The sequence below is a fragment of the Oncorhynchus nerka genome, linkage group LG14 (assembly GCF_034236695.1).
Source record: "Oncorhynchus nerka isolate Pitt River linkage group LG14, Oner_Uvic_2.0, whole genome shotgun sequence".
Lineage (NCBI taxonomy): Eukaryota > Metazoa > Chordata > Actinopteri > Salmoniformes > Salmonidae > Oncorhynchus > Oncorhynchus nerka.
Genome location: NC_088409.1, coordinates 25,816,788 through 25,834,041, shown reverse-complemented (window position 1 = coordinate 25,834,041; position 17,254 = coordinate 25,816,788). Strand labels below are relative to the sequence as shown.

At 42.8% G+C, this 17,254-nt stretch overlaps 1 protein-coding gene across 1 annotated transcript in view; it reads right to left on the bottom strand.

Annotated features, from left to right (window-relative positions):
• Nucleotides 1-8,571: 8,571 nt before the first annotated feature.
• LOC115127826 (protein kinase C alpha type-like) overlaps nt 8,572-17,254 on the bottom strand; it is a 50,911-nt gene continuing 42,228 nt past the window's right edge. Inside the window, 7 exon segments of the mRNA XM_065027107.1 lie at nt 8,572-9,725; nt 11,572-11,712; nt 11,946-12,053; nt 12,678-12,758; nt 14,261-14,399; nt 16,363-16,425; nt 16,775-16,866. Of these exon segments, the coding sequence (XP_064883179.1) occupies nt 9,564-9,725; nt 11,572-11,712; nt 11,946-12,053; nt 12,678-12,758; nt 14,261-14,399; nt 16,363-16,425; nt 16,775-16,866 (786 nt within the window). The 3' untranslated portion in view covers nt 8,572-9,563.

Here is a 17,254-nt window from a genome sequence, read left to right as displayed (position 1 = left end):
GTGGTGAGAGAGCTAGTGAGGTGGTGGGGGGCAGAGAAAGAGAGAGCTAGTAAGGTGGTGGGGGCAGAGAAAGAGAGAGTTAGTGAGGAGGTGGGGGCAGAGAAAGAGAGAGCAGGTGAGGAGGTGGGGGGCAGAGAAAGAGAGAGCTAGTGAGGTGGTGAGAGGCAGAGAAAGAGAGAGCTAGTGAGGTGGGAGGCAGAGAAAGAGAGAGCAGGTGAGGTGTTGAGAGGCAGAGAAAGAGAGAGCTAGTGAGGTGGGAGGCAGAGAAAGAGAGAGCAGGTGAGGTGGTGAGAGGCAGAGAAAGAGAGAGCTAGTGGGGTGGGAGGCAGAGAAAGAGAGAGCAGGTGAGGTGGTGAGAGGCAGAGAAAGAGAGAGCTAGTGAGGTGGGAGGCAGAGAAAGAGAGAGCAGGTGAGGTGGTGAGAGGCAGAGAAAGAGAGAGCTAGTGAGGTGATGGGGGGCAGAGAAAGAGAGAGCTAGTGAGGTGGTGAGAGGCAGAGAAAGAGAGAGCTAGTGAGGTGGGAGGCAGAGAAAGAGAGAGCAGGTGAGGTGGTGAGAGGCAGAGAAATAGAGAGCTAGTGAGGTGGGAGGCAGAGAAAGAGAGAGCAGGTGAGGTGGTGAGAGGCAGAGAAAGAGAGAGCTAGTGAGGTGGGAGGCAGAGAAAGAGAGAGCAGGTGAGGTGGTGAGAGGCAGAGAAAGAGAGAGCTAGTGAGGTGGTGGGGGGCAGAGAAAGAGAGAGCTAGTGAGGTGGTGAGAGAGCTAGTGAGGTGGTGGGGGGCAGAGAAAGAGAGAGCAGGTGAGGAGGTGGGGGGCAGAGAAAGAGAGAGCTAGTGAGGTGGTGAGAGGCAGAGAAAGAGAGAGCTAGTGAGGTGGTGGGGGGCAGAGAAAGAGAGAGTTAGTGAGGAGGTGGGGGCAGAGAAAGAGAGAGCAGGTGAGGAGGTGGGGGGCAGAGAAAGAGAGAGCTAGTGAGGTGGTGAGAGGCAGAGAAAGAGAGAGCTAGTGAGGTGGGAGGCAGAGAAAGAGAGAGCAGGTGAGGTGTTGAGAGGCAGAGAAAGAGAGAGCTAGTGAGTTGATGGGGGCAGAGAAAGAGAGAGCTAGTGAGGTGGTGAGAGGCAGAGAAAGAGAGAGCTAGTGAGGTGGGAGGCAGAGAAAGAGAGAGCAGGTGAGGTGGTGAGAGGCAGAGAAAGAGAGAGCTAGTGAGGTGGGAGGCAGAGAAAGAAAGAGCAGGTGAGGTGGTGAGAGGCAGAGAAAGAGAGAGCTAGTGAGGTGGGAGGCAGAGAAAGAGAGAGCAGGTGAGGTGGTGAGAGGCAGAGAAAGAGAGAGCTAGTGAGGTGATGGGGGGCAGAGAAAGAGAGAGCTAGTGAGGTGGTGAGAGGCAGAGAAAGAGAGAGCTAGTGAGGTGGGAGGCAGAGAAAGAGAGAGCAGGTGAGGTGGTGAGAGGCAGAGAAAGAGAGAGCTAGTGAGGTGGGAGGCAGAGAAAGAGAGAGCAGGTGAGGTGGTGAGAGGCAGAGAAAGAGAGAGCTAGTGAGGTGGTGGGGGGCAGAGAATGAGAGAGCTAGTGAGGAGGTGGGAGGCAGAGAAAGAGAGAGCAGGTGAGGAGGTGGGAGGCAGAGAAAGAGAGAGCAGGTGAGGAGGTGGGAGGCAGAGAAAGAGAGAGCAGGTGAGGTGGTGGGGGCAGAGAATTAGAGAGGATGGACAGAGAGGTAATAGAGAGAGTGAGTGACAGAGGATGCAGGTAGAGGAAGAGAGAGGAGGGAGGTAGAGAGAGAGAGAAAGAGAGAGAAGTTGATGAGATTTTAATGTGAAGGTCAAATTGTTATAACACAGATCTCTATGGGGACATAGTACTCCCATCGTGATGGTGCGGGGTTGAGTGAAGGGGGGGTGAGGAGAGTGAGGACTGGAGGTTGTGCCTGTGGGACAGCAGCGAGGGAAGGACGACGACAGCGAGTGAAATTGAGACACGGAGATGGTTGTTTTGCTGGTTTGACAACTACCACAGTAAATTAAGAGGATCTTACGTGTGTGTGTGTGCATGCAGGGACAGAAGATGAGATTGACAAAAGGCTTGGGAAACAGGGTGCGATGGATTGCTGGTTAAGAGTGGATCTAGAACATGTTAGTACAGACAGTATGTTAGTACAGACAGTATGCCAGTACAGACAGTATGCTAGTACAGACAGTATGTTAGTACAGACAGTATGCTAGTACAGACAGTATGTTAGTACAGACAGTATGCTAGTACAGACAGTATGTTAGTACAGACAGTATGCTAGTACAGACAGTATCTTAGTATAGACAGTATGTTAGTACAGACAGTATGTTAGTACAGACAGTATGTTAATTACACACTATTACATGTTGACACTTTCATGATTCAGACATTTAGAGGCATAAACATTAGACAAAAGTATTTTTCAGACTTTCCAATTCCTTTTATTATGATTTTTAATGTATCCCCAATACACAAAACATGAAATAACCCAACTAATAAATATACAGATAAATGATAAATGCATAACTTAAAATGTTATATGATTTTAATATCTAGATGCGTACTGTAGTATTATACAGTGCCTTGCGAAAGTATTCGGCCCCCTTGAATTTTGCGACCTTTTGCCACATTTCAGGCTTCAAACATAAAGATATAAAACTGTATTTTTTTGTGAAGAATCAACAACAAGTGGGACACCATCATGAAGTGGAACGACATTTATTGGATATTTCAAACTTTTTTAACATTTCAAAAACTGAAAAATTGGGCGTGCAAAATTATTCAGCCCCTTTACTTTCAGTGCAGCAAACTCTCTCCAGAAGTTCAGTGAGAATCTCTGAATGATCCAATGTTGACCTAAATGACTAATGATGATAAATACAATCCACCTGTGTGTAATCAAGTCTCCGTATAAATGCACCTGCACTGTGATATTCTCAGAGGTCCGTTAAAAGCGCAGAGTGCATCATGAAGAACAAGGAACACACCAGGCAGGTCCGAGATACTGTTGTGAAGAAGTTTAAAGCCGGATTTGGATACAAAAAGATTTCCCAAGCTTTAAACATCCCAAGGAGCACTGTGCAAGTGATAATATTGAAATGGAAGGAGTATCAGACCACTGCAAATCTACCAAGACCTGGCCGTCCCTCTAAACTTTCAGCTCATACAAGGAGAAGACTGATCAGAGATGTAGCCAAGAGGCCCATGATCACTCTGGATGAACTGCAGAGATCTACAGCTGAGGTGGGAGACTCTGTCCATAGGACAACAATCAGTCGTATATTGCACAAATCTGGCCTTTATGGAAGAGTGGCAAGAAGAAAGCCATTTCTTAAAGATATCCATAAAAAGTGTCGTTTAAAGTTTGCCACAAGCCACCTGGGAGACACACCAAACATGTGGAAGAAGGTGCTCTGGTCAGATGAAACCAAAGTTTAACTTTTTGGCAACAATGCAAAACGTTATGTTTGGCGTAAAAGCAACACAGCTCATCACCCTGAACACACCATCCTCACTGTCAAACATGGTGGTGGCAGCATCATGGTTTGGGCCTGCTTTTCTTCAGCAGGGACAGGGCATATTTTGAAAATCTGAGACGACAGGATTGTTAAGAAAAGGATAAGCTTGAGAGCAGGCATATTTATTTCATTTCATTTGCGATTTTTAGAAATCGCTAATGTTGCGTTATGGTAATGAGCTTGAGGCTGTAGTAACGATACCGCATGCGGGATGGGGCGGACTATGAGGTTAAAATTGATGGGAAGATGGATGGAGCCAAATACAGGACCATTCTGGAAGAAAACCTGATGGAGTCTGCAAAAGACCTGAGACTGGGACGGAGATTTGTCTTCCAACAAGACAATGATCCAAAACATAAAGCAAAATCTACAATGGAATGGTTCAAAAATAAACATATCCAGGTGTTAGAATGGCCAAGTCAAAGTCCAGACCTGAATCCAATCGAGAATCTGTGGAAAGAACTGAAAACTGCTGTTCACAAATGCTCTCCATCCAACCTCACTGAGCTTGAGCTGTTTTGCAAGGAGGAATGGGAAAAAATGTCAGTCTCTCGATGTGCAAAACTGATAGAGACATACCCCAAGCAACTTACAGCTGTAATCGCAGCAAAAGGTGGTGCTACAAAGTATTAACTTAAGGGTGCTGAATAATTTTGCACGCCCAATTTTCAGTTTTTGATTTGTTAAAAAAGTTTGAAATATCCAATAAATGTCGTTCCACTTCATGATTGTGTCCCACTTGTTGTTGATTCTTCACAAAAAAATACCGTTTTATATCTTTATGTTTGAAGCCTGAAATGTGGCAAAAGGTCGCAAAGTTCAAGGGGGCCGAATACTTTCGCAAGGCACTGTATCTACACAAATCCCTTTCTGTTTGACCCTGAACCCAAACTGACCTTGGGTGATGATGACCACTCAAACCTGGTTGACCCTTTAAAGTAGCCGACAGTAACAGCTCTGAATTTGTCCTGCAGGTGATTTTATTTGTCCCCCAAGTTCATTATCTTATTGTGGACATAGAAGACTAAAAACACCAGCAAGTCCCCAAGGGACTTTAAATGTGGAGATCTGTTCCAAAGTATTCCCTAATAGAGATACAGTATGTGATGGTATACAAATGTAAACGAAGTTTGAAATGACATTGTTTTAGTCAAATATTATATCCGATTGGGTTTCTTGCAGTCAATTTGCAGTTTACAAATGATTTGAATGATGTTCCAGCTGCCTGACCATCCACTCAAGAAAAAGTTGTCCCACGGCTGAATGTAGTTGTTGATCCCTGCTATACAGGCTTTTATTATTGATGTTTATGCAGAGAAAAGAGCAATGGGATTTGAGCTGGTACAAATCCAGTCTCTCACATCCATGGTTGAAACCTAGTTTGACTTTTTCTTTTTTAATTGAACCTTTATTTAACTAGGCAGGTCAGTTAAGAACAAATTCTTATTCAAAATGACGGCCTACCAGAAGGCAAAAGGCCTCCTGCGGGGACGGGGGCTGGGATTAAAAATAAAATGAATTACATAAAAATATAGGACAAAACACAATCACGACAAGAGAAACAACAGAATACTACATAAAGAGAGACCTAAGACAACAACATAGTACGGCAACAACACATGACAACACAGCATGGTAGTAACAACACATGACAACACAGCATGGTAGTAACAACACATTACAACACAGCATGGTAGTAACAACACATGACAACACAGCATGGTAGTAACAACACATGACAACACAGCATGGTAGTAACAACACATGACAACACAGCATGGTAGTAACAACACATTACAACACAGCATGGTAGTAACAACACATGACAACACAGCATGGTAGTAACAACACATTACAACACAGCATGGTAGTAACAACACATTACAACACAGCATGGTAGTAACAACACATGACAACACAGCATGGTAGTAACAACACATTACAACACAGCATGGTAGTAACAACACATGACAACACAGCATGGTAGTAACAACACATTACAACACAGCATGGTAGTAACAACACATGACAACACAGCATGGTAGTAACAACACATTACAACACAGCATGGTAGTAGTAACAACACATGACAACACAGCATGGTAGTAACAACACATTACAACACAGCATGGTAGTAACAACACATGACAACACAGCATGGTAGTAACAACACATTACAACACAGCATGGTAGTAACAACACATGACAACACAGCATGGTAGTAACAACACATTACAACACAGCATGGTAGTAACAACACATGACAACACAGCATGGTAGTAACAATACATTACAACACAGCATGGTAGTAACAACACATGACAACACAGCATGGTAGTAACAACACATGACAACACAGCATGGTAGTAACAACACATGACAACACAGCATGGTAGTAACAACACATTACAACACAGCATGGTAGTAACAACACATTACAACACAGCATGGTAGTAACAACACATTACAACACAGCATGGTAGTAACAACACTTGACAACACAGCATGGTAGTAACAACACATGACAACACAGCATGGTAGTAACAACACATTACAACACAGCATGGTAGTAACAACACATTACAACACAGCATGGTAGTAACAACACATGACAACACAGCATGGTAGTAACAACACATGACAACACAGCATGGTAGTAACAACACATGACAACACAGCATGGTAGTAACAACACATGACAACACAGCATGGTAGTAACAACACATGACAACACAGCATGGTAGTAACAACACATGACAACACAGCATGGTAGTAACAACACATGACAACACAGCATGGTAGTAACAACACATGACAACACAGCATGGTAGTAACAACACATTACAACACAGCATGGTAGCTTTTTTTTTTTTTAAATGTAATTTTTTATTTGACCTTTATTTTACTAGGCAAGTCAGTTAAGAACAAATTCTTATTTTCAATGACGGCCTAGGAACAATGGGTTAACTGCCTGTTCAGGGGCAGAACGACAGATTTGTACCTTGTCAGCTCGGGGATTCGAACTTGCAACCTTTCGGTTACTAGTCCAACGCTCTAACCACTATAGGCTACCCTGCCGCCCCTGGCTACAACACATGACAACACAGCATGGTAGCAACAACACATGACAACACAGCATGGTAGCAACAACACATGACAACACAGCATGGTAGCAACAACACATGACAACACAGCATGGTAGTAACAACACATTACAACACAGCATGGTAGTAACACAACATGACAACACAGCATGGTAGCAACAACACATGACAACACAGCATGGTAGCAACAACACATGACAACACAGCATGGTAGCAACACAACATGATAGCAGCACAAAACATGGTACAAACATTATTGGGCACAGACAACAGCACAAAGGGCAAGACGGACTCTGTGTATAATTTCACCAGGATTACAATAGTTCACATGACTATGTTTTCATAAGTATACAAATATTTGACAGTTTTTTACTCACTAATAACTTAGACAAATTCCAGTGTAACAGACCATAATGGGGATCCTAGATGTAATATAAAACAGTCCAGAACTTTGCCTGGCAACACTCTCCAGGTCAAGTATATTTTAACGACAGAACATGAATACGTCATGATTATGTTTCCATGTATTGACCTGTCCCACATTTGAACCTTATCAGTGGTGGATCAATGTCCTTACACAGCAAATGACCGTACAGCACAGTACAATATAGTACCTTACAATGTAGTACAGTACACTAGAGTATAGACCCGTACAGCACAGTACAATATAGTACCTTACAATGTAGTACAGTACACTAGAGTATAGACCCGTACAGCACAGTACAATATAGTACCTTACAATGTAGTACAGTACACTAGAGTATAGACCCGTACAGCACAGTACAATATAGTACCTTACAATGTAGTACAGTACACTAGAGTATAGACCCGTACAGGGAATGTGCCAACTAAGAATGAGGACTTGATCTAATCTCATTTAAATAAAACTAAACTACTTACGTAAATTAAAATCTACAAAAGTTGTAACAATATTACATGCTATCTCATATAAGATAACAATATTAATATAAGATAACAACTTTAGTAATAAAAAATTGGATGTAATAAATATATCACTAGTCACTTTAAACTTTGCCACTTTATATAATGTTTACATACCTTACATTTCTCACCTCATACGTATATACTGTACTCTATACCATCTACTGCATCTTGACTATGCCGTTCGGCCATCGCTCATCTATATATTTATATGTACATATTCTTACTCATTCCTTTACACTTGTGTGTAAAAGGTAGTTGTTGTGAAATTGTTAGATTAATTGTTAGATATTACTGCATGGTCGGAACTAGAAGCACAAGCATTTCGCTACACTCACATTATTAACATCTGCTAACCATGTGTATGTGACCAATAAAATTGGATTTGATTTGATTTGTTATATGCTAGCATATAAGCATATTATTAGTTGGGGCTTAACAAGAAGCATTGTAGCTCACTGAATCCCAACTCTACTGAAAATGTCCTAACCATACTACCTAACTCCTAACTCCTAACTCCTTACTACGTTTCCTTCTGAGATGTGTCACTCGCTGTCACTCTGTCACTGGTTGGTGAACCTCAGACATTCAGACATTCAGCTAGTCTCAGCAAGAAATGGAACAAAACCTTATGAGATGTATTTACTCTGCCACTGGTTGGTGAACCTCAGCCAAAATGGCCACTGAATGCCACATCACATTATAAAACCGTCCTCTCCTCATCTCAGATATCCTGGGTAGTCTCAGGTCACGTCTCTGATGTAGTGCCAACCCGGGTCAGTTAGCTCAGTTGGACCTGAGTTAGCGCTTTCACATTCAATTTGGGTCCAGGTCAAAGTGTCAAATCAGCAAGAAAATGAAGAAATATAGCAACTGATCTAGGAATAGAATGAGAGGTGACAACGTGTAAGGCTGACAGGGCATATCTGTGCAGTATGGAAACATCAATCAGATGGTTGACTTGGTAGTCCTCATATCTGGTGTAAAATATTTTATTTGTTGATGGAGATGGGAGAGTAAGTAATCATGCAGTTAGTTAAAATAACCCTTAACCTCAGAACACGGTTAGATGGTTTCATTTTCAAGAATGGTTACCATTCACCTCACCTCAGGTCTAACGGTTAAAGTTAGGACTGGGGGTAGGTAGGAGAATCTGATCCCAGATCACTGATTAGGAGCAACTTTTCTTCAAGCAGTAATATATAATGATTGATTTGATTTCTTACCCATCTTCTAGGTTTCTAGCTATATATCACAATTATATCATCAATGGATTGAAGTTAAATTGGAAACACAAAACAAGGAGCAATTGTTGGGTAATAATATAATAGAACAATGTAATAGAACACAATATGACATTACATGACACAAGAAATACTGCTTTACATAATATCAGAGGTAATTAATTTCATAAGTAATAGATCATAAATGTGGCATATAGACAGCTCTAGCTGTATTTCTATGTAATAGATTATACATGTGGCATATAGACAGCTCTAGCTGTATTTCTATGTAATAGATCTGATATTGATACCACAATAGCATGATACCATGTCATAAAATACATTTACCTTAAAATCACTACAGATTTAAGTCAGATTCAGTGTCATCTTACAGTATCTGTTTGCAATGAACTGCATCATCTTTAAATAACAGTGATGTTGTTTTGTATGCATTGCATCAACTAAATGTGTTATTTGACTTTTACCACTAATCTGCCCATCCATCCCCGTATCACACAGATTTTCCTCTGAAGAATAAGCCATGAACTCAGGCTCTAGAGTTTAGCACAGAGGGAGAGTTATCTGTAGGTTGTGTAGACTGATTGTTTGTGTTTAAATTGTGTGCTATTCTCTGTTTTGAAATTTGCTTTAGAAAAAGACTGTTAGATGGTGAGGGGAATGTGGGGGGAGCCCCCCCCCCCTCAGACAGAGAGCATAGAGAGAGACAGAGCTGCTCCCTTCAGACCAAGAGAAGAGGATAAAAATACAGAGAGCTGCCCCCCCTCAGATGGCAGTGAGGGTCGGGGGGGCGAGCTCAGGGTTAATGAAGGAGAAGCCCAGGAAGTCTTCCTGGTCAATGGCCGCCAGAACGTCAGGGTCAGAGGGTGTCAGCACGGACGGAGCCGCTGTGAAGAACTTGTCAAAGTTCTCCCCTTTCTTCCCACCCTGAGAGAGAGAGAGATTATTACACATAGAACACATATATACACATGAAATAAAGGACTGAGAGAAAAATGTAACTCCTTCTTCCACACACACGGGCACACACATCCACACATTAATTATCTCTCTCCTTCTCCCTCTTTCTATTTCTCATTCCATCTCTCTTTCTCTCTCCCTCCTTCTCTCTCCCTCCTTCTCTCTCCCTCCTTCTCTCTCCCTCAGGTGTACAGTAAAGCATGTCATGTGTGGTCCTTGTTCCCCTCAGCGTGTGACAGCTGCTCTGTTGGTTGATATGAATCTCATTTGGCTAATGGGCCTGGCCTCTGACCCCAGAGCACATTCTGACACCTCACTGCCCACTCAGCCATTGGCTGGCACGGCCACAGACTGACAAGTGACAGGCTAATGATGGCATAGATTTGCATACGAGACAAGGGGGCGTGACCCCGGGGCGAAAGGGTCATGACTGTTATGACACCCCTGTCTGTTCCAGAATGCTCAAGGTCTATCTCTGAGAATGAGGGAGAAATGACGAGATATATACTGTATACAGTATATAGTGATGACGGAGTGGGAGAAAAACTGACACGTGAGAAAGGCTGCCGTAGGCAGACATGGCTCTCAAGAGAAGACAGGCTATGTGCTCACTGCCCACAAAATGAGGTGGAAACTGAGCTGCACTTCCTAACCTCCTGCCCAATGTATGACCATATTACAGACACACATTTCCCTCAGATTACACAGATCCACAAGAAATTAGAAAACAAATCCTATTTTGATAAACTCTCATATCTACTGGGTGAAATTCCAGTGTGCCATTACAACAGCAAGATTTGTGACCTGTTGCCACAAGAAAAGGGCAGCAGTGAAGAACAAATACCATTTTAAATACAACCCATATTTATACTTATTTATTTTCCCGCTTGGGGAATATTAAGAGATAGAGAGAGACGTAGACAGAGAAAGAGGTAGAAAGAGATAGAAAGAGAGAGAGACAGACAGAGAAAGAGGTAGAGCGAGAGAGAGATAGAAAGAGAGAGACAGACAGAGAAAGAGAGAGACAGACAGAGAAAGAGGTAGAGAGAGATAGAAAGAGAGAGACAGACAGAGAAAGAGGTAGAGAGAGATAGAAAGAGAGAGACAGACAGAAAGAGGTAGAGAGAGAGAGATAGACAGAGAAAGAGGTAGAGAGAGAGATAGAAAGAGAGAGACAGAGAAAGAGGTAGAGAGAGATAGAAAGAGAGAGACAGACAGAGAAAGAGGTAGAGATAGAGAGAGATAGAAAGAGAGAGACAGACAGAGAAAGAGGTAGAGAGAGATAGAAAGAGAGAGAGACAGAGAAAGAGGTAGAGAGAGAGAGATAGAAAGAGAGAGACATACACACATAGAAAGAGGTAGAGAGAGAGAAAGAGAGAGAGAGACAGACAGAGAAAGAGGTAGAGAGAGAGATAGAAAGAGAGAGAGAGACAGAGAAAGAGGTAGAGAGAGAGATAGAATTAGAGAGACAGACAGACAGAACGAGGTAGAGAGAGAGATAGGAGAGAGAGACAGACATAGAAAGAGGTAGAGAGAGAGAGAGAGAAAGAGGTAGAGAGAGATAGAAAGAGAGAGACAGACAGACATAGAAAGAGGTAGAGAGAGAGAGAATAGAGGAGGTAGAGGAAGAGGTAGAGGATAGAGAGAATAGAGGTAGAGAGAGAATAGAGGAGGTAGAGGAAGAGGTAGAGGTAGAGAGAATAGAGGAGGTAGAGGAAGAGGTAGAGGTAGAGAGAGAATAGAGGAGGTAGAGGTAGAGGAAGAAGTAGAGAGAATAGAGGAGGTAGAGGAAGAGGTAGAGGTAGAGACTAACAGTTCTGGGTTTGAAGGGAGGCTGTATCTCCATTCTCTCCAGTCGGTCCCAGTCCATCCAACGGAAGAAGGGATGCTCCCGTATCTCTTTCTCCCCCTCCTCCCCTCCACCCAGTCGCTTCGCTGGGTGCTTGGTCAGGAGCTGGGCACAGTGGAGAGGAAGAAAGAAGAAGAGTGTGAAAATGGAGGAAAAAGGAGATGGAGAGATAGAAAAGAGGGCAAGAGCAATAGAACGATGGAGCGTTGTCTTGAAATCTCATTCTTGCAGAGTTGCAAGGTTAGTATGCTGTACCTTCCACTATGTTGACTTAAAAATGACATGGTGAGATATGCCTTCTTGAGGGGACTAAGTGAATTGAATAGGATGTAGATTACCCCCTTGCAGATGGCGACGGCCTCACGGGACAGACTCTTGGGATAGGAGACACTCTGCTCCATGATGGACTGAAATAACTCCTCCTCATCAATACCATCAAAGGGAGGCTGGGAGGGGAGGACAGAGAGAGTTGAGGGGGAGAGAGAGTATGGAGGGGAGAAGGGGGGAATGGGGAGGGAGAGAGGGAGGAAGGGAGGGGAGAGGAGGAAGATAGAAAAGAGTGAGGGAGGTGAGAGCGAGAGCGAGGTGGAGATAGAGAACTAGAAAACAAACCCGATTTGGACTAACTCCCATATCTACTGGGTGAAATAGCACAGTGTGCCATTACAGCAGCAAGATGTGTGAACTGTTGCCACAAGAAAAGGGCAACCAGTGAAGAATAAACACCATTGTAAATACAACCCGTATTTATATTTATTTTCCCTTTTGTACTTTAACTATCTGCACATCATTACAACACTGTATATAGACATAATATTACATTTGAAATGTCTTTTTGCTTTTGGAAATCTGTGAGTGTAATGTTTACTGTTAATTTCTGATTGTTTATTTCACTTTTGTTTATTATCTATTTCACTTGCTTTGGCAATGTTTTCCATATGTTTTCCATGCCAATAAAGCCCCTTAAATTGAAATAGAAATTGAGAGAGAGAGGACATAGTTGTTTCTATTGTGTTGAAGCCATTGGTGCTAGATTCAGTGCTAGAAAGAATGGAGAAGTCAAGTCATACCTGTCCAGCCAACATCTCATAGAGCAGCACCCCATATGACCACCAGTCAACTGCCTTACCATAGGACTGGTAGGCTACAATCTGACAGACAGGGAGGACAGGAGGGAGGACAGGAGGGAGGACAGGATTACACAGAGGGTCAGGAAACGCTGTACATCTGTCGATACACTATATACACTATGTGTGTTTGTGAAGAAGAGAGAGAGAGACAGAGACAGAGACAGAGACAGAGACAGAGACAGAGACAGAGACAGAGACAGAGAGAGAGACAGTGACAGAGAGAGAGAGAGAGAGAGAGAGAGAGAGAGACACAGACATGAGAGTAGTAAGTAATTCAGACAGACAGACAGACAGACAGACAGACAGACAGACAGACAGACAGACAGACAGACAGACAGACAGACAGACAGACAGACAGACAGACAGACAGACAGACAGACAGACAGACAGACAGACAGGTGTGTGTATAGTCAATAATTAAGAGATGACACAATGCGGGATAGACAACGATTCCCTCTCTGGCTCTGGGGAAATATATTGTATCTCTGACCACAATGACAGATGCAGGAAAATCAATAGAGATTTTACATTACATAATCAATCCCCTACTGGTTTAACTATGAGGTTAATGATACCACAATGACACACACACCAGTCACACTGTCTCACACACCAATCAAACTGTCTCTCACACACCAATCACCAATCACACTCTCTCACACACCAATCACACTGTCTCTCACACACCAATCACCAATCACACTCTCTCACACACCAATCACACTGTCTCTCACACACCAATCACCAATCATACTGTCTCTCACACACCAATCACCAATCACACACCAATCACCAATCACACTGTCTCTCACACACCAATCACCAATCATACTGTCTCTCACATGCCAATCACCAATCACATTGTCTCTTACACGCTAATCACCAATCATACTGTCTCTCACACGCCAATCACCAATCATATTGTCTCTTACAATCCAACCACCAATCACATTGTCTCTCACACGCTAATCACCAATCACATTGTCTCTCACATGCCAATCACCAATCACACTGTCTCTCACATGCCAATCACATTGTCTCTCACACGCTAATCACCAATCACACTGTCTCTCACACACAGAACACATGCACATGCATATACTGCATGCACACACACACACACACACGTACACACACACGTACACACACACGTACACACACACCTACACACACACGTACACACACACGTACACACACACGTACACACACACACACACACACACACACACACACACACACACACACACACACACGCACACACACACAAATCATGAGAAGTTAATGCTGACAAGGTCAGTGGGGAGACATGAAGTGAAGAGAGGTGGGACCAACAAACAGAAAGACAAAGGATGTCTCAGAGACAGGAGGGATGAGAGGTGAGAGGTGGGACCAAACGAGCAGAAAGACAGAGAATGTCTCAGAGGAAGGAGGGATGAGAGGTGAGAGGTGGGGGGTAAGTACTGTCCTGGGCGGGCATGAGAGGGAGTGAGTGGGGGGAGTAAGAGGGGTGATGAATGGAGTACCTCTGGTGCGATGTAGTCTGGGGTCCCACAGAAGGTACGTGTAGTATCACCTTCAAACATGCCCTCCCTGCACATCCCAAAATCAGCTATCTTTATATGACCCTCACTGTCCAGCAACACGTTATCCAGCTTCAGATCCCTGTGAGATAGGGAGAGAGAGATAGAGACATAGAGATAGAGAGACACAGAGAGAGAGAGAGAGAGAGAGAGATAGAGACATAGAGATAGAGAGACACACAGAGAGAGAGAGAGAGAGAGAGAGAGAGAGAGAGAGAGAGAGAGAGAGAGAGAGAGAGAGAGACAGAGACAGAGACAGAGACACAGAGAGAGAGCGAGAGACACCGAGAGAGAGAGCGAGAGATAGAGCGAGAGGGAGAGAGAGAGATACACAAAGAGAGAGTGAGAGAGAGAGAGAAACAGAAAGAGAGAGAGAGACACAGAGAGAGAGAGAGAGAGAGAGAGAGAGAGAGACAGAAAGAGAGCGAGACACACAGAGAGAACCATTTGTACATCGTTACAAAACTGTATATATACAAAATATATATCTTTATTATTTTGAAACTTCTGTGAGTGTACTGTTTAATGTAACATTGTATTGTTTATTTCACTTTTGTATATTATCTACCTCACTTGCTTTGGCAATGTTAACATATGTTTCCCATGCTAATAAAGCCCCTTGAATTGAATTGAATTAAGAGACAGACAGTATGAGTAATTGAGAGAGAGACAGAGAGAGAGAGAGAGAGAGACAGAGAGAGACAGAGAGAGAGAGACAGAGAGAGACAGAGAGAGAGAGAGAGAGAGAGAGAGAGAGAGTGAGAGAGAACACATATTGTATGGCCTTGATCAGACCACAGTGGGTGACTATATAATGTTGCTGCCAGCCACTGATCAGGTCAGGTTCAGGTTACCCTTAATTCAGGTTACCCTTTAATACCTGTAGATGATTCCTTTAATACCTGTAGATGATTACTTTAATACCTGTAGATGATTCCTGTAATACCTGTAGATGATTCCTGTAATACCTGTAGATGATTCCTTTAATACCTGTAGATGATTCCTGTAATACCTGTAGATGATTCCTTTAATACCTGTAGATGATTCCTTTAATACCTGTAGATGATTCCTGTAATACCTGTAGATGATTCCTGTCATATCTGTAGATGATTCCTGTAATACCTGTAGATGATTCCTGCAATACCTGTAGATGATTCCTGCAATACCTGTAGATGATTCCTGTAATACCTGTAGATGATTCCTTTAATACCTGTAGATGATTCCTTTAATACCTGTAGATGATTCCTTTCATACCTGTAGATGATTCCTTTCATATCTGTAGATGATTCCTGTAATACCTGTAGATGATTCCTTTAATACCTGTAGATGATTCCTTTAATACCTGTAGATGATTCCTGTAATACCTGTAGATGATTCCTTTAATACCTGTAGATGATTCCTTTAATACCTGTAGATGATTCCTGTAATACCTGTAGACGATTCCTGTAATACCTGTAGATGATTCCTGCAATACCTGTAGATGATTCCTTTAATACCTGTAGATGATTCCTTTCATATCTGTAGATGATTCCTTTCATATCTGTAGATGATTCCTGTAATACCTGCAGATGATTCCTGCAATAGCTGTAGATGATTCCTGCAATAACTGTAGATGATTCCTTTCATATCTGTAGATGATTCCTGTAATACCTGTAGATGATTCCTGCAATACCTGTAGATGATTCCTGTAATACCTGTAGATGATTCCTGTAATACCTGTAGATGATTCCTTTAATACCTGTAGATGATTCCTGTAATACCTGTAGATGATTCATTTAATACCTGTAGATGATTCCTTTAATACCTGTAGATGATTCCTTTAATACCTGTAGATGATTCCTGTAATACCTGTAGATGATTCCTGTAATACCTGTAGATGATTCCTGTAATACCTGTAGATGATTCCTTTAATACCTGTAGATGATTCATGTAATACCTGTAGATGATTCCTGTAATACCTGTAGATGATTCATGTAATACCTGTAGATGATTCCTACCTGTAGATGATTCCTTTAATTAATACCTGTAGATGATTCCTTTAATACCTGTAGATGATTCCTTTAGTATGGAGGAAGAAGAGGCCTATGGCTATCTCTGCTGCATAGAACCTGAGAGAGAGAGAGAGAGAGAGAGAGAGAGAGAGAGAGAGAGAGAGAGAGAGAGAGAGAGAGAGAGAGAGAGAGAGAGAGAGAGAGAGAGAGAGAGAGAGAATGTCATTGAGAGAGAGACAGAGAGACACGGGATAGAGAGCTAGGTAGAGATAGAGTTAGCTATGACTGATCACAGCTTATTGATGATGGGGTAGCACCTGGCTGAGAGGGAGGAGGAGGGAGAGGGGAGGAGAGCAGGGAGGGGATGGATGGTGGAGGTGACTGTGATATGTATGGCAATGTGCTTGACTAATAAAACCAGATGGACCGATGGATGGAGAGAGAGGGAAGTAGGTTGTATACATACGCTGCGTGAGGCTCTTTGAACTTGCCAACTATCTGGATGTGAAACATGAGGTCTCCTCCGTTGACATACTCCATCACATAGTAGAGACGGTCCTGGGTGATGGAAAATAATGACGTTGTTACTAGGGAAACGAAAACACACACACATTGGTTCTTGAGGCAAATGAATGGACCTTTTAGTCAAATAGTCTAATTATTGTTTGACCTGAGGGAGCAAACAGACAAGACCACACAAACATAATCACTAATACCCTGGTATTCTCCTAATGATGTACACAGTCTCTCTCTCTCACACACACACACACACACACACACACACACACACACACACACACACACACACACACACACACGCACACACACACACACACACACACACACACACACACACACACACACACACACACACTAATATGGACATTGTACACATATGGCCACTATAGAGAATGCAAAAACACACTCATGGATGGGGGCGCTCACA